This window comes from Meleagris gallopavo, chromosome 3 (genome assembly GCF_000146605.3).
Source record: "Meleagris gallopavo isolate NT-WF06-2002-E0010 breed Aviagen turkey brand Nicholas breeding stock chromosome 3, Turkey_5.1, whole genome shotgun sequence".
NCBI classification, from domain to species: domain Eukaryota; kingdom Metazoa; phylum Chordata; class Aves; order Galliformes; family Phasianidae; genus Meleagris; species Meleagris gallopavo.
The window spans coordinates 80,322,280-80,348,381 of NC_015013.2; the positions used below are offsets into that span (position 1 = coordinate 80,322,280).

Below are 26,102 nucleotides of genomic sequence, written 5' to 3' on the forward strand. Positions count from 1 at the left end.
TTTTTGTTTCTACATGATAAATGAACATTAAGGCTCAATACTATTTCCTTGGTTTAAGACACTTGCACATGGAACTCTAGCGAGTAGTAATATTCATACAGCAAGCTTTGAACAGCAGCAATAGACACCTAAAAAAGCAAGAACAGATACTAAGAAATTATTTACTTAATCTTTCAATGTATAATTAAAGCTCTAAACCAAATGCTCATATCTGTAAATACTCCTTGCTCAATTCACTTTTATTTTCTCTGTAATGTTCTCCTTTGAGTCTTCTTCATGAAACACTTTATGTTCTCTTTTTCTCACTAGTGTTTTCCCATTTTCTTCCTGCTATAACAAATTATTTTCCACAGCTTTCTCATACTGCAAAGCTTCCCTGGTTAAGAAATATGCTAAGTACCATGGATTAGCCACGTGAGCAATGACACTGTGAAATTTCGCCAATACATCAGAAGTAAATCAGCCAGATAGTTAAGTAGGATTGCAGGTGTCTATAGATTGAAGTATCAGCTACAAATCTTTCAGCACAGTTGCATGAGAAGGTGATTTAATTCAAGTTATTTCCAGTCTGCTCCCAAGCAATTTTCTGATGACCTTTCAAGATGGGCAGGCCAAGATTCTGTCTGCAACATACAGTGAGCCATAGACACTCTGATTCTTATCCTCAAGATGTTGTATTTTGCTCTCAGCAGCCAGGTGCTACTTAAACGATAAGGAGGAGATCACATAAGGTCCATTTACAGGGCTGTAGGAAACATTTTTGTTATTAAACTAACAAGAAAAGAACCTGAGGTCTTGAGCCAACAGTATGGCCTTGCAGTGAAGGAGCTAATGTTATCCTGGGTTGCATTAAGCTGAACATTGCCAGCAAACAAAGAGATCCTTCGCTTCTGCTCAGCCCAGGTGAGATATATCTGGGCACTGTGTCCAGTGCTGGGCTCCCCAATACATAAGAGACATGGGCATATTGGAGCAAGTCCAGCAAAGAGCCATGGAGATGCTTATGAACTGGAATCTCTGTCACATGCAGAGAGGCAGAGATATCTGGGACTGTTCAGCCTGTAGGCTCAGCACTCGGGGCTTTCAATGTGTGCAAATGCCTAATGGAGAGGATAAAAAAGCACAAACTCAACCACAGGAAGCTTCACTTAAATATAAGAAGAAACTTGTTTATCGTGAGTGTGGTTAAGCACTAGAACAGGTGTCAAGAGAGGCTGCAGACTTTTCATTCCAGCAGATAATCAAACTTCATGGGGTGCAGACCTGGGAACTTGCTCTGGCTGTCCCTGCATTGAGCAGGGGGCTAAGCAAGATCACAGAACTATAGAATCATTTGAGTTTGAAGGGACAACAGCTTGGAAAGCAAATGGTATCCTGGGCTCCACCAGAAGAGGGGTGGCCAGCAGGGACAGGGAGATGATTGTCCCCCTCTACTCTGCTCTTGTGAGGCCCCATCTGGAGTACTGTGTCCAGGTCTGGAGCCTGCAGTACAAGAAAGACAGGGAGCTGTTGGAGCAGATCCAGAGGAGAGCCATGAAGATGATCAGAGGACTGGAGCACCTCCCCTACGAACACAGGCTGAGGGAGCTGGGCCTGTTCAGCCTGGAGAAAAGAAGTCTGCGGGTTGACCTCATTGCAGCCTTTCAATACCTAAAGGGAGCCTACAGACAGGAGGAGAATCAACTGTTTGAAAGGGTTGATAACTGCAGGACAAGAGGAAATGGTTTTAAGTTGAGGGAGGGAAGATTTAGGTTGGATGTCAGGGGGAAATTCTTTACAGAGAGAGTGGTGAGGTGCTGGAACAGGCTGCCCAGAGAGGTTGTGGATGCCCCGTCCCTGGAGGTGTTCAAGGCCAGATTGGATGGGGCCCTGGGCAGCCTGGTCTAGTACTAAATGGGGAGGTTGGTGGCCCTGCCTGTGGCAGAGGGGTTGGAGCTTGATGATCCTTGAGGTCCCTTCCAACGCTGTCCATTCTGTGATTCTGTGACCTTTATAGGTCTTCTAGTCCAACTCCTTCTCTCCTCCAGACCAAACAGCCCCAGCTCTCAGCCTGTCTTTATAGGGGAGGTGCTCCATCCCTTGAATCATTTTTGAGGCCCTCCTCTGGATGCGCTCCAACAGGTCTACATATGTCCTGTACTGAGGACTCCATATCTGAATGCAATACTCCAGGTGAGGTCTCACCAGAGCAAAGCAGAGGGGCTGGATCACCTCCCTTGCTCTTCTGGACAGTGTTCTGTTTTTGCAACCCAATATATGGTTGGCTTTCTGGGCTACAAGGGCACATTGCTGGCTTTTGTCCAGCCTGCCATCCACCAGTACCTCTAGGTCCTTTTCAGCAGGCCTGATGACCTCCAGAGCTGCCTTCCAGCCTCAGTGACTCTCTATAGAGTAGCACTAAAAACCCAGCTGCTTGAATTTCAATAGCGATAGCAAGGTCAAAATTCATGGCAAGCAAAAATAAGAATCTTGCATAATTTGTATATCGATATATTGAATTGAAACATGCAAACTGTGGAGGAGATAGGTGAAGAAATACCTAGATAGTTGGAACCTCACTCAAAATTGTTCACATACTAGTGAACGCCATTTACAGTATCCCTCAGCAGTAGCATCCAAACATTAGATTTCTATGCTGGGAGTGCACTGGCTAGCAAGTTTATACATGCAGAAGGTGAGGGCTATTAAACATGTGAAACAGGTCTTTTTTCAGCCATTCACCCAATGCTACACACTCTGAAAACCAGGACATGGCTGGTTCCAAGAATGAACTTCTCAGTCAGTTAAACAGTACCACAGTTGTCCAGGCACTGTCATTTCCATTCTCAGATTGCTCCAAGGGTTCCTCTGGCCTGGGCCAATAAACACTTTGCCAGGAACTCCCAGATACAATTCAGAAACAAGTACAAATTAGTGTGAACACAGCCACCGTGAAGAGCTAAAGCCCTTAAGCAGAATGGGTGTGAGCCATTCCATGCCAATTAGTCTTAGTGCCAGAAGATGCTTTGTGGAAACATCAGACATCAACACAGCAATATTACAGAGCCACCAGCTCCATTGCAAAACCCAACCAGCTCTACTGTCACAAGCCATAAACTTTTTTTCAGAAATCAGAGGTTCTGAGGTGAGACAATATTATTTCCTCCCTTGTGAGTTCCTACGTGTCCATTGGCACGAGTCAGAGCAGTTGGAAAGGATTTCCTCTGCTATTTCTTACCTGTTCTAAACTATTAAATAATACAGTTATTTCAGCTGCTGAATCAAGGAAAAACAACGGGAGAGAGATGTTTGAGTAAGTCTTTAGTGACTACAAGCAATTTCATTTAATTTTGCTTTAGCTAGGTTCCTGAATTTTACAAGGCTGTTAATAAGAAACAAACTTATTGATATACCTCCCAGTGTAAGTTTTGAGATTCACCATAGGCGTTTTTATTAGGCTTTGGAACACCATATTGACCACTGCAAAAGGTTTACCTTGATGGAAGAGGTTAGAAAAAAATGCAATGACAGGATTTTTGAAAGGTCCTGACTTACACCTCCACACATGTAAACAAGAAGAACATTTGCACTTACAGACAAGGGCAGCATCTCAGGACTTGCTGCATTTTAGAACTGCTGGCTGACTCCCAGCTTACAAAAGCTTTCGCTAAACACTTGCCTAAAAGGAGAATCAATTCAAGTCTGTCATAAGGAGCCTCAGAATGATTGGAGAAAATGGCTTTTAGAGAGCTAAAGAATAGATCAGCACCCAGCTAACCAGGCTCTTAACACAGAAATGTTTCTTTTCTTGCTTTAACTGACTTCTGCAATGCAGCCAAGGGTTTTCTGAAAGCAAAAGAAACCTGCACTTCAACATGGAGTGCCAGATAATCTCAGTTACAGGGAACAGCCTCAGCGAAATGAAGTGATTAAAGAAAGAGGAGAGTCTTACTTCAAACCCAGGAGCAGCTTGTGGGAAATGCACTTTCTCAGATAAGAAATTTTACTTGTGTGATAAAGCAAAATATTGCATGCTTCAGAGCCTCACGTGCACTCACCTACTTATGTGTGAACTCATGCAAAGTGCCTATCATAACTGAGGCATTCAAGCTTTTGTACACATTTTATAACTTCAGTAAGTTGTTTATTACAAAGTTTTCACACAGTCCTTGTTCTGAATCTCTTACAAGGCCTTCCTGGATGTTAGGGCAGTAGTGTTTCAGAACAAATAGAGAGGTGTATAAAGCCATCAAATAACACATGCTACTAAATGTCCTGATATTATTTTTAATTCAAAAAATGAATTGTATACCAACATGACAGTTGTGCACATTACAACATTTTTACTGAAGAGTCATAAGGCTCTGCAGAACTTGAACAGCATTTGCTTAAGGAGGCAAAATTTCTCTCTACCACCAAAGATTCTGACTTCTCATATTGATACAGCAATGAAAAATAAAGTGCACGAGTTATCTCCGGTGCCCTTCTTAAACCCTTTTAGTTGGGTGATAATGTTGGGGCTTTTTTTTAATCCTTCATTATTATTTTTGGATTGTGGTGAAAAATCACACAAATGGAAAGACAAATAAGTATAATTTTTCCTGAGCTCTATTATCACTCTAAGAAAGGAACAGAGAATTTGCATCTTCTCTAGCATAGCTGTCACATTCAGCCCAGTGGTGATATGGCAGAAAGGCAGTATTTGTATGTTATTTCTCCTCCCATTAAGTTCTATTTCTACATAGTTCTGAATACTTATATTAATTGGAAACATGATCAGTTCCAGTAGAGATCTACAGTTCAGAATTTTGCTTGTTCTTACGTGGAATCCTCAAGAATTCCTAAGATTCCATCGAGGTCAGCAGGTTATCAGACCTGGATCTTCAGCTTCAGAAGCATATGGACATCCAACAGTGTACACTAGATAAAATAACAGAATCACCAAGATTGGAAAAGACCTCCAAGATCATCTACTCCAACCAAATACACGTACAACCCTTAATATAAGCAAACTACTCCTATACAGGTCTGCAAATCCATAAAAACCAATTTGTCAACAACAATAAGTGTTTTTAAATGAGCAAATTATACAATGAATCTCTTCACAAGGGAAAAAAACAAGTTTACTTTAAGTTTGCCTTCATTTTTGCAGACACTTGAAGCTGGATTCCAGGAAGTAAAGCATCACACATCTCATCACACTGCTGAGTGCCAATAGTCAATGCAATACAGTTTAACCACAGCTATTCCATTTTACAAAGGCACTAGAGAGAGCTCTGGTTTTCCCCTTCTTTAGCACCTGTCCTAACTCCTGCTTTTTATACCTCTGTTAAGTTACTGCTGGGCAGTTGGCAAAGGTAAAGCTCCCTTCTCCAGTGGTCAATTACTCTGAGCATTGCCACTACATGACCATAACAAAGCTGCCTGGGGCATGGCTGGGGAGTAATCCAGACAAAGGTATGTGATCTTCCCACAAGTAAAAACTGCACAGGATGGTAACAACCACACACCTGTATTTAAAACTATAGATGAAACCCTGCCTGATGTCCCCGGAGCAGGAGAAAACACATCAGTCTGCAAACAGATACTGCTTTACCGGCTGTATGAGCTGTAAGAAACTACTTAGAAAACATTGTAAGTTTGCAATAATTGGAAGAGGGCACAAGGACATTCACATCTACTTTGCTGAGGGCAAATCCAACCCACTGCTAAGCAAACCCCCTTCCAGCGTGGCTTGACAACCAGATGACATACAAAGTTTATGGACAAAAGACATGGCGGTGCAAAACAATCCAAAGTCAAGTCAAACTAATTTGTTGCCCATGTTGGGTCATTGCAGTTGAAATCAGTTCCAGTACTTTTCAATAACCTCCTGCAGAGGAGAATTACAAGACTGGTCACTGTGGTTCACATAAAACAAAAGAAGCTCAATAACCCAGCTCTGATTCTTGTCCAAGGTCAAATTTGGCAACTTCACTTTTCTGCACTCAGAGAAAGCTATTAATTGTACAAACAAAGCAAGCTGCACTTCTTCTTTTCCAGATCAGACTAGAATTAGCAAGCCCTCAAATTCTTTGGGAAAGCCATTTAATCATTTTGATACATTTTTGAGAGATACTATCCAAAGATACTGCTTGCCCTAGTCTCTCACTACCAATTATAATTACAGATTTGTACAAGCACGTATTTCAGACTGTGACTGTTTGCACCATTCTTTTACTATAAGCAATTCATTGGGCTACAGAATGGATCCAACATATCAGAGCTTTTTCCATACAAAAGTGTCAACGGCACTGCAGTTTGCAGCATTTTTTTTCTGCCAGATGGATGATCATATTGGTGTAATGTTCCCAGCAATTTTTGCAACTCAGCAATAGACTGTACAAGATTTAGTGAATGATGTTTAGCTAGACTTTGCTTACATAGAGAGTATGCAGATACTTGCTCACTAGTGAAGGATTCACTCCGATGGGATATGAAGAACCATATTCTATTTTGCCTTAAATTTTCAAGACGACTCTGAAGAAGAAATAAGGTTTCCAGCTTATGCTGTAAGTTGTATTCTGACATCTGGCATTCCAGAACACACAGTAAACGTTCAGACAACGTAATTTTACTGACAACTAACTAGCTCTCTCTTAAAGGGATAAAACAAACAAACAGAATTAGTCCCGAAGCACACCTGGTAGAAACGAACAGGCAATCGGGGAAATGAAAGCCAGGCATTATCCATCAAATTCACAAAAATGAAAAGGCTGCGTCCCTAAGAAATGGTGTCTCTGAAGGTCAGAACTGTATGCAACAGTAGGGGAATGTAAGTAAACGCCACAAGTTTTACAAAGCAGACTTCCAGCAATGTTGACAGAAATATCTTAAACGCCAGAAATCTGAATCACATATGATAGATGAAACAGACTCACACAGGGTTATACTGTGCTCACCTAGGTTTCATTTTTGGTGATAAAAGTATTTGTGCCACCAGATAGTCTGGAGAATTTGTTTTTCAACTGAAACATTAACTAAGCATCAACAAAAGCTATGAGCTCAGGAGGCACACAGATGTCTACTCTGTTTTTGTTGTGCTTTTTTTTTTAAATTTGTTTTTAATATCCTTATTACTACCTCCCACCTTAAAACATTCACTACCTCTAGTATAAAACAAAACTGAGCACCTGAAAAGTCTAATAAATATTAAATCTGCACTGTTCAGAGCTTAGAAAACAGGAAACAACAGCTTTTTGGTAATCTGAGTACTCTCGTCTCTGTCCTTTACTCATACATATTTCCCCACTGAGATTCTGGCTGTGCATTCATAGTGTCTGCTCAAAGACAGGAGTCAACCTGCTCTGTGGAAGACAGTGAACCACAAAGAGTTGGAGGGCAGGAGGGTATTAGAAATAAACATGACATATGATTGTCCTGTTTTCACACTCCTCCCTAAGCACTGCTTTTGGACAAAAGCAACATTCTAGGCTACATGCACATTGATATAATATACTCATAACCACAGCTGGTTTGCTGCTTTAAAGAGGTGTGTAGATTATATTTGAATATCATGTCTATTGAGGTTTCAGAGAGCCTTGAAAATGATCACGATGCATAGAAAATATATGAAATTAAACTTACTGATAATTATTTTTCTATAGACGGAACAATAATGGACTTCTAGTTCAACAAATTAATTTTTAAATAAAGCAATGAAGTAAGAAATCAAATGCTTTCCTGATGGCATATACTTGATTTGCAGAATAGCAGCAGCCCCTCTAAACAGACATTCCTTTTACACTGAGAAAGGTACAATGTAGCTGATACACGCATAACACTTAGGGATTGCATACATTCTTAGCAAGGGAGACCAAATGCATGTTTTGGTACATGCATACAACACAGGTGCCGATGACTATGATTATAGCTGCTTGACACCTTTCATAATCATTAAGTGTTGCTGAATCACAATCACTGAGGCTGAAAATTTCCACATCAGTTATTTTGCATCAGACTGATTTTTGGTAGACTTAATTGTTTTTGCCAGAATGCGAATGTATTTCAGTACAAGGTCAGAGAAAATACTTGCTGTTCTGTTAAAAGAAATTGCTATTGAAAGGAAGAAAAAACCCACAGTTTCTAGTTTGAAAGCAAAACTTGAAAATAAGCCTTTGTGCCAACATGCTGTCTTCATGAAGATCTATCTGAATTTGTTCATATCAGAACCTTTTAAGCATTTCAGTCTGCAACCATTCAGCAGACTAACTCAAAAAATAATTTCAAGATGTTGTGCACGCATCAGCTTAGGCTATAGGACGGAACCAACCAAGCCAGGTAGCACCTTTCCAGAACCAGACACAATAGGAGAACAAAAGCTGTCCCTCCTGAACTTCTAAAGATTTCCACTGCTGGAGTTCAGGCAGCAAAAAGAAGATTGTTCAACAGAAAGACTCAAAATCTGAACACAGATTGATGAGAGGTCCCAGTCCAACCAAAAACTGAGCCAGAATTTGCAGTCTCCTGAACAGACATTCATCAGTATCTGAAACAGAATACTCCAGAGACTTCCCCTACTGTCAGCCAGTTGCTGTGAATTCCACTGGCAAAAATGAAACCCTTGTTGTCCGCCAGTCACTGTTCATTCCCTGTACTAGACTGGAACCATCATGTGTTCCTGTCAAGCAGTCAGAAAAAGATACACTGAATTCAGCATGGGAGTCAATGCTGCTCAACACCATAAGCTCAAGCTACATTTTGCAAGTGCATATGTGCTAAGTATCCCTCCCTTGCAGTATTACATGCCATCCTTTCCCTATCTCATTGCCCAGAGGGAAGGCTGTTCATTGATGCTCCACACAATCCTTCATATTTAGCCTGAGAGCCATGCTAATGCAAAGCCTGAGAGTCATGCTACATTAGTGCACATTTACAATTTTGAAACTGGTATTAAAGGTACGGGGTATTTGACTCGGACCATCCAGAATCAGTGCTTTTCCTTGTATCATTCATCCACTAGTTCAGCCCTCTCATGATTAAAAACGACAAGCAGAAAGACAAAGAAAAGAGAAGTCTTGTTCAGAGCTGCTTAGTTCTATGATGAAAGTATTCTTTCAACTTCAATTGGAGTAGGTAACTTTTGTTTTAATTAAGGAAAATTCAAGCATCAAGATAAAATCTTCTGGAAGCCTACTACCTTTGCATTATTTTTTTGAATGAACACTAGAGATAACTCCCTAACTTTACAATCTAAATCTTTGAACAGCTTTTACAAAATGTCTAACTCTGAGATAAGGTAGTCTGCTGAAAACAAAAGCAGCCCCAAGCACTGAAAATAGAAGCTGTGGAATTTACACAGCTAAAATGTACTCCTGCCTAAAAAAACGGATGAACACAGGCCACCACTGCTTCCCTTTAGATAGACTTGATGTCTGCATTTTGCAGCTACAGGTCCCATCTCAGTAACACAGAGATGGATCAGGAATTTCAGTGGCACTGCTTTATGTAGCATATGCAGGCCAAAGATAACACTACAGTTCAAATCTTTCTGCTGAATCAGATCAAGGCTATGTCAATTGATGTCCACACATTTCTGAACTTGAAAAAAAAATACTTGAAGCTTTATGCCTTTGGAAGAAATTGTCTTCAGATAGTTATTTTCTCTACCAGTTTTATGACAGTGGGATAACCACTTCTGATGTTGCAATTGTAAAGAAATACATCGTATGACTGAAGAATTATTTACCTATCCCACAGTGCTTTTTACAGCAATTCCCAGGTAACAGCTCCAGAAGTCAAAGTCTCTGAGCAGGCTGTAGATTCTGGTATCTGCCCCAGTAAGAATGCATCAAATACAGCTTCAGCAACAAATGTTTACTTGATCTAAAAAGAATGTGTAAATAAACATGGAAAATGGATGGTATTAATAATTTATATGGGAAATCTCCTACAGAAGTGATACCTAAAAATAGAATGGAAAGTACGTGAGTATGTATTAGTATTTGTGGGCCCAGGAGAACCCCATGAGGTCCAACATAGCCAAGTGTGAGGTCTTGCATCTGGGTCATGTCAACCTCCACTATCATTACAAATTGGGGGATGAAAAGATAAAGTACAGCCCTCCTGAAAAGGACTTGGTGGATGGGAAGCTGGACATGAGCCAGCAATGTGCCTCTGCAGCCCAGAAATCCAACCGTATCCTGGGCTGCGTCAAAAGAAGCATGGCCAGCAAGGTAAGGGAGGTGATCCTCCCCTCTGCTCTGCTCTGGTGAAACCTCACCTAGAGTACTGTGTCCAGTACAGAAGAGACATGGACCTCCTGGAGCGTGTCCAGAGGGGGGCCACAAAATGATCCAAGGGATGGAACACCTCCTTTGAGGACAGGCTGAGAGAGCTGGAGATGCTCAGTCTGGAAAAGAGCAGGTTCCAGGGAGACCTGTGAGAGGCCTTTCAGTATCTAAAGAGTGGCTATAAGAAAGTACAGATTCTTTAGCAGGGTCTGTTGTGACTGGACAAAGGGAAATGATTTCAAACTAAAATGGGAGATTTAGATGGAGATAGGGAAAAAGTTGTTAAGAGTTGTGAGGCACTGGAACAGGCTGCCCAGTGAGGTAGGAGACGTCCCACCTTTGGAGACGCTCAAGGTCAGGCTGGACAGTGCTCTGAGCACCCTGACATAGCTGTAGGTATCATTGTTCATCACTAGATACCCTTAGAGATCCTTTCCAACTCAGATGATCCTCTGATTCTGTGATCTCACTAGACTCGCTGTGCAGCAAACTATTCAGAGAAGTCATTTTTGTATATATCCCATTTAGTACACTTACAAAATTTAAGTCAAAAGAAGTTTCTAAAAGAAGACAATGATTTTAAATTTCCGAATTAACTGTTCTAAAGTACATCAATCTAGTCTAACACCCTACCTGGTCAAACAGAAAAAAAAACAATGGATTCAAGCCCTGGGAGAGCTGCTGGGAGAGCAAGAATTACACATATGAATTACTGATTGATTTCACCGCATTGTTTCCTAAGTACAGGTACTTACCCCTAACATGATTTTTTCTGAAGTGACACATACAGTAGCATGCTGCACAATGTGGCAACACAAAGAAAAGTTGTCCTTATATCAGAAATTTTAACCTAGACTTAGTCTGATATATAGATTGAATAAATAGGAAAAAACACTTATAGACTGCAAATACAGCTGGGTAACTAGCAGATTATTTCATCTGGAGTTTTCCTAATAGGTTTCTCACACAAAATAGGGTGCTTCATTCAAGCTTCAATTGAGCTTCCCAGGGGCCTTTGTTTCTGAAAGCCTAACTCTCACAAAACAGAAAAGCAAAACCACAGAACCTGTAGAGTGCATCAGAGTCTAGAGACTGCAGGTGTTTCTGCTAAAGAATGGCTGTGATCATGCAGCATCATGCAGCCCGGGTGCTGAGTGTACACATGCCTACCAAGTATTTTTCCTCCCATCTATCTCATTTTTTAAAAACTCAATTCTGTCAGTTTCTGCCCTTTTTTCTAGTAAGCAGCTCTGCTGCTGAATGACCTGCAAAGACAGGATTCATTTTCTTATTATTGAATCACTCAGGCTTCCAATTTCAGCTTTTGAACGTATGCTGTTGTCCTGTTAAGTCCGTGTCCCCAGTTATCAAGTCACCTATCAACCTTCCTTTCAGCAGCTTCATCTCCTGTAACATGACAACACAAGGCTCACCTTCCAGGCTTGAGAAAAGCCTGGGCTCCTCCTTCCATCTACTCTTTGCTGTTCTTGGAATTAAAACGCTACAACTGGACACAGTATCTTAGTAAAGCCCTAAGCGACCTGATCTGTGTGCATTACAACAGTCCCTGCTATTCAATACTTCTATAACCAGAGATTACGTAAGTCCCATTAGCTTTGCATTGGGTGTGCATGTAACACAGCTATTTACAAAACCCCTAATTCATTTCCTTCTCTGACAGGCTGCTTTCCAAGGGGTAAGAAGAGGGTATCCCTGCAGGGCGAAGGGATTTCTCAGGTACTGCACTGTATTTGGCTACAATTATACACATTTTGCCAGGACCATTTAACTCAATTACTCACACCACACTTGTACCACCAACCTGCCCTGCTAATTGTTGGCTACTGAGCCTAACCGTAATCTTAAACTACCAGCACAAAGTCCAGGTGATGCTGCATGACCAGTGCACGGGACACCAGTAATGCCCTTGTTCATTAGCATATCCCCATATACAGGCATCTGCTCACAAACCAGCCAGACTCCAGCACACGGTGTACAAATGAAAAGGCTAATATTTAATTAAGATGTCACATAATCCTACGCTGTATGCTTCGGGGGATAAGTATAGTATATTCTACATGGGGACCGGTAACTACTCAGCTTGTAACCTTGCCAATGTGAAAGAAAAAAAGAAAGAAAAGAGAAGAGTATCAGGTTAGTTTGACAGGTTGGTCATCAAGATGACTGGTATTAACTATACAATGCCATTCTTTGTCGACAGAAACCTAAATTAACTGTTCCATTATTTTGGCAGAATTGGCAAGAGGCTAACAGGTCTGTAGTTCCTTGTGTTGAGTGTAACAAAAAGAACAAAATCCTAGAGCATCGTTTCTGAAAAGAAAGAAGCTTTCTCTGTGAGACTGACTTGGAGTGAGTCAGTATGATATGGGTTTGAATGTGGCTTAATGTGACATAAAAAAGGATTGTGCACATTTGTGAACGGCAAATTCAGAAGTAGATTAGCTCAGGATAAAGGTTACAGGTGACATTCATCACAGTCAAGCTGTCTTTTGTTTGTTTTTGATAAGCCAGTATATGACAAGCTTTATCTACATGCATATAACATTCATAAACCAATGGACACAGGCAGTTTAGCATCACTGTTTAACTAGTGCTTGACAACGCATTGGATCACAGTACTTTATAGATGTGATATGCTCCTAACAGATTGTCACATTTCTGGCATATCTCCAGACAATGTTTATACTTAAGAGCAACAAAAAACTAGAACACATAACAAACACTTCCTTATATGCCATTCGAGATTGTTCTACATTTGGCACTGCTTTTTGAATAACCCTACTAATCCATCTCCAGGTTCTAAGCTGTTAGATTTAGGTCAAAAGGATGCACTACAAGATAGAATATGCGTAGTCTATGCAAAATAAACACTAAAAATGCACATCATAGTTACAGTTGAGAAAAACCTCAGCTAAATAGATCATCTGTGCAGATATTCAAAACCCAATTGACCAAGTCCTGGACAATCTGCTCTAGCTGACACTCCTTCCTTGAGTGGGGGGGGGAGAGTGGATGGTTTCAACAGGACACTGCCAACACAAATAACTCCAGGATTTGTTATTTTGATCTGTGAACAAATAAATCATCTCAATTCTGCAATACATTGCACTCAACAGAACCCGCAGAGACAGTAACTGAGGTTTAAATACAGAAACCTGATTTTGGTATCAAACAGTTCTGTGAAAGATCTTTCTCTAACCACAGCACAATAAGATGCAGGTGTCCTGTCAGAACACTTAACGGTACAGGGATTACACTGACGGCCTATCATGAATACATGGCACACTGACAAAAAAATACACATTTTCTCAACTGCATCATTGTTCTGCATTTCAGAAAACAGAAGAGATCCTTTAATTTCCCTCTGGGGAGCATTTCTTTTTTTTAGTCAGTGATTGAGAAGCATTTTTAATCTGTGGAAGCTGGAGGCATATCTTACCAACTTGGTGGGCAGGAATTGCTCTGTCTTTCAGGCAGTACTGTTGAAGAACAGGGTGAGGTCTGTACAGCTCAGTGAGTTGCAGGCTCCTGAGTTTCTCAAAGCTTCTGTGGGATAGCTCACATTCTAACATCATTTTTTGTGTGTTATCCTTTAACCCTGCTTCTTCTGTAAATACATGTAGTCTTGAATGACTGAAATCCACAGCAGAATGCATTTTAGTCACTTCAGTTCAGTATGAGCAGAGCATTTCTAATAAGCCATCGAACAGGAGATCCCAAGTTTTTTCTGAGGTTAACCACTTAATGTTTATTGCTGTATAACCAAGTTGGCCTCCAATATTTACTTCTGGGTTAAATAAGGTTAAAGAATTCTTGGGGAGAGGAAAGACAGAATATGTTTATTTTAACATATATTTATGTTAAAATTTTAAAGATGCACTGTAGACACAACTGCTTAAGAAGGTCCATAGATTAATCTAGGTGTCCATGCTGCAGACCAAAATGGCTTAAGAATCTGCTTTTTTATGAGTGCCTGGGCTCATATTTGTATCTGTAGTATTCCTGTTCATAAACAACAAAAAACTATATAAAGGTTCAAGTTGCTCACACTGGATTCCTCTTCCTCAGAAGCAAGCAGTCCTACTGGCTGCACACAGAAGGACAGACAGCTGCTTTAGTTTAAGTGTCGATCACTACTAAGATCTGAGGAACCCATCAGACAACCACTTTACAGGGCATGCAGATCCTGTTGGGCAAAGGACTGAAAATCAGTTCCTGAATTCAGGAAGGGCTTGGGTAGGATCCAGTCTTTTTTCTCTTCCAAGAGCTCCTTCCGCTGAATTCAAGAGGAAAATGCTGGGTCTTTACATCTCTGCTAAAAGAGCCAGGTATTTGCGACTTCCTTCTGCTGTGTATTCTATAATAACAAGGATAAAGCTCTGTGTCAGATACACTGTACCAGACCCGGTCAGACTTTCTGACCTGCTCAATTAACTATATCAAATTTTCAGTGGACAGCACTTCTTTTCACTGAAAGCTACTCCCTTGGTAAATCTTGACTCTCAAAGGCCAGCTTTTTCAGCACTTGAGCTGTTAGAAAAAAGGGAACTTTGAATGTTACTTTTATTAGAATACAGTGGTGGTAAGGAAGAGAGGAGTACTTTTTCTTCCTGTCTTTTTGTTCTCTGTAAAAGACTCAGTTGGCTGGGCTGATATTTCCAAAAACTGAATCATTTTCAAAGACAAGAAAAAAATTAGCAGCCATCAAGCAATGGTCTACAGATTTGAAGGAATGGAAAACTGAAAGTAAGGCCTGGCTTGCCCTACACAGATCACTGTGCAGTCATCACAGACTCAGGATTACACAAATGTGGATATTCTGTTGGGATAAAGTCTGTAGCTAATTATAGCTGTTGCTGTAATTTTGCTTTAGATTGGATAACATGTTCCCAATACAGTACCATAAAGCTGCTGAAAATACAGCCTAGCAGAATCTCAAACTGGAGACCAGGTATCAGTTAGCTGGTATGTAAGCTCCCCCCTGAGGAACGAAGAATTATTGCACTACATCTCAATAAACTACTGCAGTCCTTCCTGAAAGACAGCAAAAAGTATTTCTACCACATTGCACAGTGAGACAATCAGAATCAGGTCTCTTTGTGCTGTTTTAAAACTTTTGTTCAAGTTTTGTACAAAGACAAACTTAACGAAGAGTTAAGAAAAAATAATAATAATAATATAACACTTTCCTGAAGTGCATTTCCACTTCTTTGTGAACATCAACCTGGATACACTTGGAAAGTACTAAAGACTACATATGGCCATTACCCTTCAGCCAGTGATACTGGGGGAATTCTGGGCACAGAACATCTACACAGAGCAAGTCCAGCTCTTGTTGGCAATTCCACAAGAAGCCTGCCAAGAAGTCCAGAAAGAAAAAAGCAGAAGGTAGCTAAGAATATAGGAAGCTCAACTAAGGGAAAATTTAAGATAAGAATTCATCTGTTGGAGATATGGTGCACGAGTGGATTCATTAGCTACGTATATACATTTAAAAAAAAAGAAAGCAGAGAAGGTGGAATCACAGCATAATTGTCTGAAGGTTCCTGGTTGAGGGAGAGTCAGAGGGAATTAGATAATGCCTGAGGTCTGAAGTGAAAGAAGGAAAACCGTAAGTTACAGATAGATTGGATGTGTGAGACTGAGCATGCATTTGCTTGTTTGTGTCCCAGTAGAGAAGTCAAACCTGGAAGACACCACATCCAAGACTTTGGGATTTCAGGAGAGCTTCCTTCTGTGTTTCATCATTAGGCTAACTGTGTTATTAGACTGGGGAACACAGCCAAATAATTATAAGATTACATTAAAACTAAATCCCCGTATCATGAATAGCACATGCTGGCAAGTAACAAGCTGAAATAAAGAATCGGCTTTAGCTGCTCACTGATATCACAAACACACACCCACTAAGCAGCAAATTAATTCACTTCTTCAAAGTGAAGAATTGTAAGGTCCTCTAACAACTTCTCAGCTTAATCACTTAAGTTTTCCCCATCTAAATTTTCCTTACCTACAACTGAGCCATAAAATTGACTTGATGTCTGCACAGCAAGAAGATAAATACCAGGCTATAGCCCAAGTAATCTGAAAGAAGATCGTCCAATATCTCCCATTTTTGTCTTGATTCCAAACTGAAACAAGAATCAGAACTTCCAAAATGCTGCAAGAAAGCCTAACTTTATGGTAAATGAGAACCCAGAAGCGCTGACTGGCAGTTGAACCTAGCTGAAAATGTAAGTTCCCAACTCAACAGATAGAGCAGAAATCTTTAAAAAGCACTGAAGAATTACACTTAGTGAGACCTTGGTCAGGCAGAATACTTGGAATCAGTACAATTCACAGGAAGGCCTAAATATTACATGCTGCGTTCCAAACTGAGGACTCCATCCTTCATTTCAGTGAAAGTCTATGAGCATTTATGCACCATATTGAAGTACTTCATCAGTACTAACCAAAGAGGGATATAAAAGAGGGAAATAAAGAAGTGTGCTCAGAATTAGTGATGCGACTTTGTAAGGCTTCAAGCTGTTTCTTGGAGATCTCTAGGTAATAACAGTGCTTCTCCCTGCCTAGCTTCAGTATCATACATCCTAGTGATCAAGGAACATGGTAAAGTAATAACCTAATCACTAACAACTGGCGATGGTTGCAAAAGCCTGTAGAAAGAGAACTTCCTGAGAAATGAAATGAAAGGGTAGAGCTTTATTATTTGACAAACTGTCACAACTATTAGTAAAGTAGTCAGTACTCACCTGATGCACCTAAAGAAAAAAAATACTTGATAAGAGACGTGTCAAAGTTATTATGGTGAAGCCTTTTTCTTCCTTTTGTCTCCAAAACAACTGGCAGTGGAAAAAGGAAATTGGGTGAGTATAAAAGGGTTGCTTTTATAACTCCTTTCTCTAAGTTCACTAAATTCATCTATTTGGAAGCATTCCTTGCCTCTCAACTGACTCCTTCAATAATCTACTCATTTACCCTTGGTCTTTTAAATCACACTTAAGTTGGATGCCTGAGTCACCTAAGATAGATAGGGTAAGCACCCAAAGGCTAAATCAGTAACTTCTAAGCTTTTTAGCTCTGTCAATGGATCACAATCATGTTCAGTTCTTGCAGACACACTGTGCAGCCTTATCGGCAAGCCAGGAAATATCACCAAGCTTTACAATATGGTTCAAGAGTTCCTGAAATAGGTTTTGATACAGCTTTCTGTATCTTACCTAATTCACATTTTTAGTTCCCCTCAGAGTATGAAACAGAAAGTGATTTTGAAACTAGCTGCCAAGGTGAGAAGTTCTGGAAGTGACTTTAAATGATAATAATGTGAACAGGTGTTTTCTTAGAGGGTACAGTGGATCCAGCTTATCTATGGGTAACATAGATTTTAGGGAGAAGGGTAAAAGATGGTGCGATCTCTAGTTAGCACAAGTTGACTAAAGCAAATAGAACAAGGTTAAATTTAAAAATGCAAAAAAAAAAAAGTATTAGAGGGAAGAAATAATCCAATTATTTTTGTATGTAATTATGAAACATTAATTCTGACAGTGCTCGAGGACCAAGTACTGAGGATTAAGTGCACGTAAACACTACTTCAAATGAAGAGCAATACTCTTTTCTCTCCTGTCACCTAAACACTCACACTCAAAAGGTACAGAATGACTTATCTAAGGCTAAGCTGTTAGAGAATTTCAAACTCGGAGTTCAAGGACCAAAACTATATTTTCAATTTTCAATTTAAAAAATGTTTTGGATTCTGTTATACATCAGAAAGGTGTAAAAGCTACAGCAAATGCAGCTATCGCGACTTTTACTGAATTCCTATACGGTGATGGCAGAGTATAGAAAAAGAAGCAGCTAGAGTACAATTCTGTTTTGAGTATGCTGTAGAGGAGTCATTTATTGAAACCAAGGGAGATCTTCCCAGGTGATTACAAATGGAGAGAGCATATCCAAGCAAAGCAACCAAATCCAGAAAATATCAAATGAGAGAGTGTAAAACATTCATCAGTGACTTGCAGAGCAGCTCACACATCTGATAATGGAGGAGGAAAATGGAAATCATTAATTCCAAGTTTAGTACATAGAGAAGTAGTAACATTAATAAGCCATTGGCAAGAAAGGCCAAAAATGCCTCCACCACCCTTTGGCAACTTCCCTTTCCTATTAAACACAACAAAGTAATACAACTTCCTCTGCATGTGACTTTATATAACAAATAATAGAATTAGACACTCCCCATCACTTCGTGTACAGAAGAGAAGATTGTTCCATGTCATCACTAAGAGTGACTCATTTGAGCACACACAAATAGGGCTGGTTCCTCTACGCACAAGCTGCAAGTTGGTTTAGCAACAAAGACCTTATCAGGGCGGCCACTTTAAAAGCAGCCTCCTATTTCTGCCATAATACTCCAGAGATTATTTTTCACACAGAAAACTTCTCAGGAAAAAAATAAATATTTTAATATTGGAGCACTATCTGAACAATTCCAAGAAGTTGAAACATAGGTGCAATATTATTTTGCCTTCTGGGAGTTTCTTATATATTTCACAAGCTATAATCTGACTGGAAAGCCTGACCTGCCGTTCAGATATGAAAGATGATACCTTTCACAGAAAAAGTTCTTTTATCAATAACACGTATTAAGAAAAAAAAAAGAAAATATTTCCACTTTCCAACTATTCGGTCTACCCAACTTCTTTCAATTAAATACATACAAAGCTATATAAACACAAGATTACTTAAAATATTTCTATTTTCCATGCAAAAAAAAGAACATTTTGCCACATATTATGCAAACTGGAGCTTTATCCCAAAGTCGTCACTCTTTGATGTGTTCCACATGTTAAAAGTCTGAAAGCAGCCAAGTATGAAATAGTGAGAACTCTTTAGTCCCTCACATTTTCTAACACGAGCATCACAGCTGCGTGAAGAATGCTGAAAAGAAGACTGACCTTATCCAGAGAGCAGAATAAAAGCTTTTTTCAGCGTGAAACGGTAATTTTGCTTTTTAAACTGCAGATGAAAGCAGTCTGGACTGATCTGACAGCCCACCAACCAACAGTGCTGCTAAGACCTCCCAGAAAGTGCAAGGAAAAGTGGCAGAAGGGGTTGTGGACAAGGCCAGCTTACCCCTTGCACCACAGAGAAGGGAAAGGTTTCACAGAGGGGGGTGGAGATGGAAGCTATTTCTACAAACCACGGTATCATAGAACGGCTTGGGTTGAAAAGGACCTCAAAGATCATTTAGTTCCAACCTCCTTGCCATGGCCAGGGTGGTTAACCACTAAATTAGGCACTAGATAGAGTTGCCCAGGGCCCCATCCACGCTGGCCTTAACCAACATCAGATGAATGCTTATTGGGAGGAGAAGTCCACTGTGCCAAAGAGAACGGTCATACACAAAACAAGGAAGCTAATTCATGTTTTATTGGAAATATCCTCCCTTTGAAAACAATGATGGTTGTTTTGGTTTTTGGTGTTTTTTTTTGTTTGTTTGTTTGTTTCTATCAAAATTGATTTCTTTTTCTGTAAATAAAGTAGATGCTTCCTGAGATGTAGGAGCGTGCTAAGCAACATTGAAATTGTCACAAGTTTGTAACCAAAGAAAATGGCAGTAAACAAAACTTGAATAATGTTTTAAAGGAGGCTGAAGTACTTCCTACAACACCTTGCCTTGAACCAGGACCTTCTTTACTTGGAACCAGTCCTATATCTGATCATAAAACCAGTCCTCAACCAACAATAATCTGGAAGGTCGGTTATGAGTCATTTATAAGGGACAATAAAACAATGTGAAATAAAATAAGTTAAAAAAAGGTGCCAGTTTGTGTCACCTTCTACACTGAAACTACAGTAGGATTTGAGGGCAGATTCAGGAGGCAGGTGTCAAGCACCAGAGACAGGGAAGCACTGGGGTCACCTGAAGAGAACATTGTTTTGCTTCTTGATGAGGCCTCATGAGGTGCACTGTGCAACTGGCGCAAGAGATATTTTAAATCGGCGTGATACTTGTCCATCACAAGAGGATAACAAAGTTAGAATCACTTCTCAAGGGAGGAAACAGCAAGTGAGAAGTTGCTTCAAATAAAAAGGACCGTTAACAGGAAGACTCAGCTGGCTCTTAAGCATCTTTTATTCATGTATCACAATGCAATTATTTAAAAACACCACCATCATTATCTCTGTTGTGCAGACACTAAAATGTGAATGAGTCGGGGTGAACATGATCAGAAAGATATCACATGGTGAATAAAACCACCTGCTTGTCATTGCCCTTCCCACCCGCTGTGCCGTGAAGCTGAGCTGGGAACAAGACCCAAGCCTCCTGCTCTCCATGTCAGGCCTCTCACCCATCCATTACTGCGTGCTTTGTAGACCAAACTCACTGAATTGTGTGAGACAGAGTATAACTTAACTGTGTATCTTGGAAATGTGTCTGGCAGCACTGTGATAATAAAAGAGAGGCCCTTTCTCTATATAGATAGAGTAACTTAAGTCCCTAGGATTCTCTCATGCTACCTCTCCAATAGCAGAATAACCTGAAATAGAGCCAAATTCCAGAACAGTATCCTAAATCACAAGATCATCCTTTCACCAACGTGCTCATAACATACTTCAGCTGCTATAGCATACTCCTAACATTTTGCAATTATGTTAATCAAATGGAAAAAAATGTTTCAGACTCTAAAAGCAGTATTTTTATAGGAATTTCATAAAAATACAAGGCATACAGTTGATATAGTTGTATAAGGCAAATAGTTGATGCAAGCATATTAAAAAGTTATAGAATTACCCAGATTACGAGGCTATTTGTAGGTTTTCAGTAGCAGCTCATACCTCATTTTCTGAGGTGCCATTTGGTATTTAATGAATATTCATAAAATGTTGGTTCCTTTTAAAACTAAAAAGGCTTTTTCTTGAGTCCTGTTCCTTTTCTCCTTAAAAGTTTAATTTAAAAAGGCTGGAGTCCTTTCAAATACCTCCTATCAAATTCCTTCACTTGGACCAAGGTACCTCTTGGGTATTACTTTGACAGAATGAGGTTTATTTAATGATCATAGCATTAAAACCTCATGCTCTGAAGACATGCATTAGCACACTAGGAAGCAGGGCGTAAAAATAAGAGGTGAAGCAGGGTTTCTTTCCTTCGTTCCTTTCAACAAATCACACATCAATAAGTAGATCTTTAGACATCTTATTTATTGCTTTGTCAATGAACCGTTTTCCCAAAAATGGTATTCCTTAGTTGTTCTAAGACAAATCTTCCTATTAATTCTGAGACATTGCAAAAACCATAATTTATTTCAATGCTACAGGATAATACTGCCAAGGAACAATTCACCTCTCAAGAACTCCCTAATCATTTAGAACTGTTGCTGTCTGGCAAATTCAAAGACATATGCAAACACCAAAAGCTCAGTCCATTTCTCAGTTTTGTTGCACAGACTATACTGGTATAAAGTAGGTATAGAGGGCTGTACAGTCAGAACAACTTTTCATACTCCCTCGCACTGGTGTAAAAGTCATCATCTATTGAAGACTCTCCTGTGACAAGCTCATACTATTACCACTATGTTCCTGGTTGCACAGGCCACTGTCACTTTTGTTCCTTCCTTTTTATTGTCTTATTTTTCTATATTCATCCCAGGAATCCTTAGATCTTGCTCAGAGATGGTCTTTTTCATTGTTTTGGTTCTGGTTTTGGGTCAAATACAACATAAATAACCTCTGACCCATTTGCTTAATAAGTCATCCAGATGCTCCGCTCACTGATCACAAAGATTTTGTGTTTACAAAACATATCCCAAATTCTTACTGGGCCTTTCTGTATTTTATCTTCTCCATTTGGCTGCAAAATGCATTTAATTGGTTCTGAGGTGCTTGTAATTACTTAGCAAATCATAGGATCACTGGAGAATTCAGGTTGCAAGGCACCTCGGGAGATTTCCAGTCCAGCCTCCAGCTCTAAGCAGGTCAGCTATGAGATCAGATCACATTGCTGAAGGCATTTTCCAGCTGGGGCTTGAAATCCTCCCAGGACGGAGACAGCACAACCTCGTGAACAACTTGTTCCTATATCAAGTGTGCTCATGAGGCAAAAGTTTCTTAATACATTCAGCTTTAACCTCTCACTTAACTTAAGTTTACTGTCATCATGAAGAATTTGGCCTCATCTTTCTGATAACATTTCTATGCACCTGGGGCTCCTGCTGATCCCCCATCTTATCCCTGGCAAGTTACCTTTTTTCCAGGGTGAACACTTCAAGCCCCTGCTCACACTGCAAATGATCCAGCTCTTAACAGCTAGGTGGTACCCACCTGAACTTGTTCCAGTTTGTCAATGTCTTAACAGTGTTCAAGGTCCAAGAACTGGAGTCTGAGAACCACAACCACTGCCTTTTATCTGCTGGCTACATGTTTATTAATACTGTCCAGGATTCTGATGGCTTTTTTTTTTTTAATCTGCCGAGGCACACTAATGGCTTGTTTCACCTTCCTGTCTACCAGGCAAGTCCTCTTCAACAAAGCTTCCCCAGCCAATAAGTCCCATCCTACATGGGGTACAAGGGACTTTGCTCTCCTTAGAAAGCATCAGCCATTGCCCTTAAATTGTTGCAAATCTAATGAAAGAACACTGAACCAAGCCATAATTGGGACCACTGTTAATATAAATTTACTTCTTTCTTTCTAGGTATAACAGATCATTTTTTCTTATACATCTGCAGCTGCTTTTTGTCAGGAGTAGCATAAACTTATAAAATCTCTACAAAGGATATTTTGTTTTGCATTTTTGCCCCAACCCAACAAACTGTAATCAGCAACTAACATTCCAAGTACTCAGAATACTGCGCTTTTCAACACCATTGGTTGAGGTGACAACCTGTAGATAAGTTTCTCCAAGGTTTTTATTCCTGGCTTATGACCAGGCCTTAGATTTTATCTTCAAATAAATCATAAATATCCTTTTCTTGTCATTTTCTTCAAGTCCTTTTTCCTGTATTTTTCCATATCAAAGAAGCCTGTAAAGTCAACTTAATTCCTGAGAAATTTTCAACAATCACATCACTTTTGCGTAAGCGTATCTGGAAACAGTTACACTATCTTGGTTTAATCTTCATAGTAGTTCCTTTCATGTTTTACTTTTTTTGAGCCCAAAATCTACTGTTCTGCCCCTTTGGTAGATTTCAAGTAACTTGAGTCATAGGAGAAACAGCGCTGGAAGTATACTCCTGTGTTTTCATTTCAGTCATTATCACAATAATTTGTAAAATCTGTACAAACATTATTCCACTCCTTCTGTTATCATGAACATTCTGAGTGGGAAGTGACCCACAAGAACCATGAAATCTACTTTTATTTGTATTTATTTATTTATTTTTACTGTAGACTTATTTTCTAATACTCATGCCAATATCCTTCGCATACCTCTCTCAAGATTAATTTTGATTTTCTCTTTTCACTGAGGTCTATAAAGTTTGAATTTTCACCTATCTACAATGCTATCCATGTACATTTAGTTGAAAAGAAAAATATTTTCTTCAACTTCATCTCGTACAGCCTTAATTCTAAAGAGAAAATGTAATAGTAAAACAGTACTAGAGAAAAGAAAAGAAAAAATAGCTTCATTCAAAATTTTCTGCTAGCTCTCTGGAAGCAATCAGCTCTGTGCACTTGGACAAAGATGTAGACTCTGTTTTTAAGGGCTACATTCAAGATACTGAGAAACAGATGATGACTTAGAGGAAATAGGTGCAGTGATTATGTACAAAAATTAAACATTTACCGACTTGACACAAACCGTCTCTCCCATGTTTATTCAGGACCTTATCGAGATTGAAGATTAGTAGTTCAATTTGCCTTGTTTGCAATTACTCATATATTATCAAAAAGGAAAGAATAACAAAAGGAATCAATGGAAAATTTGAAACACCATGAGTACACGTATACAAACAGACAATGAACATGCAAAAGTTAACAATATATTATTGTTACACTGAGGTTTGCATGTGGAACAGAAATCACTGTGTGATACTAAATGGTTGAATGTCAATTCCATGTTTTGTATACTACCACTTCAGAGAACAAATTAATGTTCCACATGAAACTTTTTATAGACTAAATAATCCCTTTGATATGAGTAAAAATGCTATTTAACTCCCAAGTTACGGGTGTATTTATATTAGTCCAGCTACTCAGCCAATGTCAGTTCAAAGAGGCCAGTTAATATACTACTACTGGAAACTGAAAAGGAGTTAAAAAGCCAATGAGATCAACAAAATCAATATCAACTTATAAAGCAAATAGGAAAATAAAATACGAGGATGCTCTTTAACATATGGTTTGCTGACAAGACAGCAAGTGATGAGGGTTTAGATGTCTTATGGGTGTTTAAGTGAAAAAATGTGTCAGAATGAATACTTTTTAGACTAGTCAAGGAAAATTCAGAAAGTGCGAAGCTCCTTATCAAATAAAGGAAGACATGCAAGAAAGCAAATGACAATGTGTATTTTGGCTACTTATGGGAGAGAAATCAGTTTCACTGGCAGAAATAATATTTCTTTTATTAACTTTAAAGACCATAAAACACTAGAATAAAAAGATAAAAAATATTCTTCGTTGTCAGTTTTCTAGAACAAAGTTAGGCAAATGTGTGTAAGAAAAAAACTTAGCTGTGTTAATCCTGATTCAGCCCTAGGGAGAGGATCAGTTGATCTCACTTCCCAGCCCAAAGAATATAAACATAACCTAAAAAAATATTTCTCAATGAAAAAAACTAATTTTCATTTTTTCTCATGAGATATTTCTTAACAGTTATGTTTTGATTGTAATGAACAGGGGGTGCCCTTACCTTCATAAAGACTGACTTCTTTCCTTATTATATTAATCTTGAATAATCTGAAACTTCTATTTTAGAGGGAGAGGAGAATCACTTACCAATCAGTGGATAGTCCCCCTGCTCTAGACCTTGCAACTCTGGAGTCAACATCAACAAAAATCCCTCAGTGTACAGCTACAGTCTATTACCAACAAAGTAAAACATTTTGTGACATCTTAAGTAAAATATTTCCGATAGTGCATACTTTACCAGTTATGTCATGCTGTTTGAATGACTCACTGTAGATTTGATACTGATTAGGGCAATGTTTCTTCAGCCATTTGCAGACATCCTGCTGGGTCCATAATGCCACAGGTTTGGTCAGCTTCACAGTCCCGGACTAGAAATGCAAAAGGAAAAAGAGAAATAACTTATGATGCATTTGCTAACTATTTTCAAAAATTTTATGATGGTATCCATATACAATATTAAAATAATAAATGCTAGATGAGAGCTGCTGTTACTGGCAGTCACCGGCACATTCACAAGACTCAGCTATTTAACTGTATCACTGAAGGGATCACACACAGTGGAAGGTTCTTTTTAATAGTAGCAGGCAGTGCATCTGTATTCCTTGCATCACAAAAATGTATTGTACTATGTCTTCCTTGAGAAACAGTTAAACTCTTTCTGGAAAGATTTTGACCATAAAGGACCAACTTCTTCCACATGCTTTGCAAAGATCACCAGAAAGGCAATGTTTCAAAAAGCTAATACTGGCTTTTGAAACATGAAAGGTGAAAGGTCTAATTTCAGTACTTCCTTTTCCCATCATTTTTATTCCAATAATCTCATAATTTTGTCCACATTCCTTATATTCACAGAGATTTAATTTTTACTGAGAGTCACTTCAAGGACTGGCCAAGATGTTAAAAGTCCTGGCCTCTCCCAGCTCCAGTGGAACTCCTTTTGTTTCTCTATAGCTCTCACCCCAATTACAACTTGGCAGGGTA

The 26,102-nt window shown here is 39.3% G+C and overlaps 1 protein-coding gene across 1 annotated transcript in view; it reads right to left on the reverse strand.

The window, feature by feature from the left end:
- Window positions 1-26,102, reverse strand: part of SAMD12 (sterile alpha motif domain containing 12) — a 178,973-nt gene that overhangs the window by 109,150 nt on the left and 43,721 nt on the right. The window contains exon 4 of the mRNA XM_031552972.1: window positions 25,360-25,489. Within this exon, the coding sequence (XP_031408832.1) occupies window positions 25,360-25,489 (130 nt within the window). The remainder of the gene's footprint in view (window positions 1-25,359; window positions 25,490-26,102) is intronic.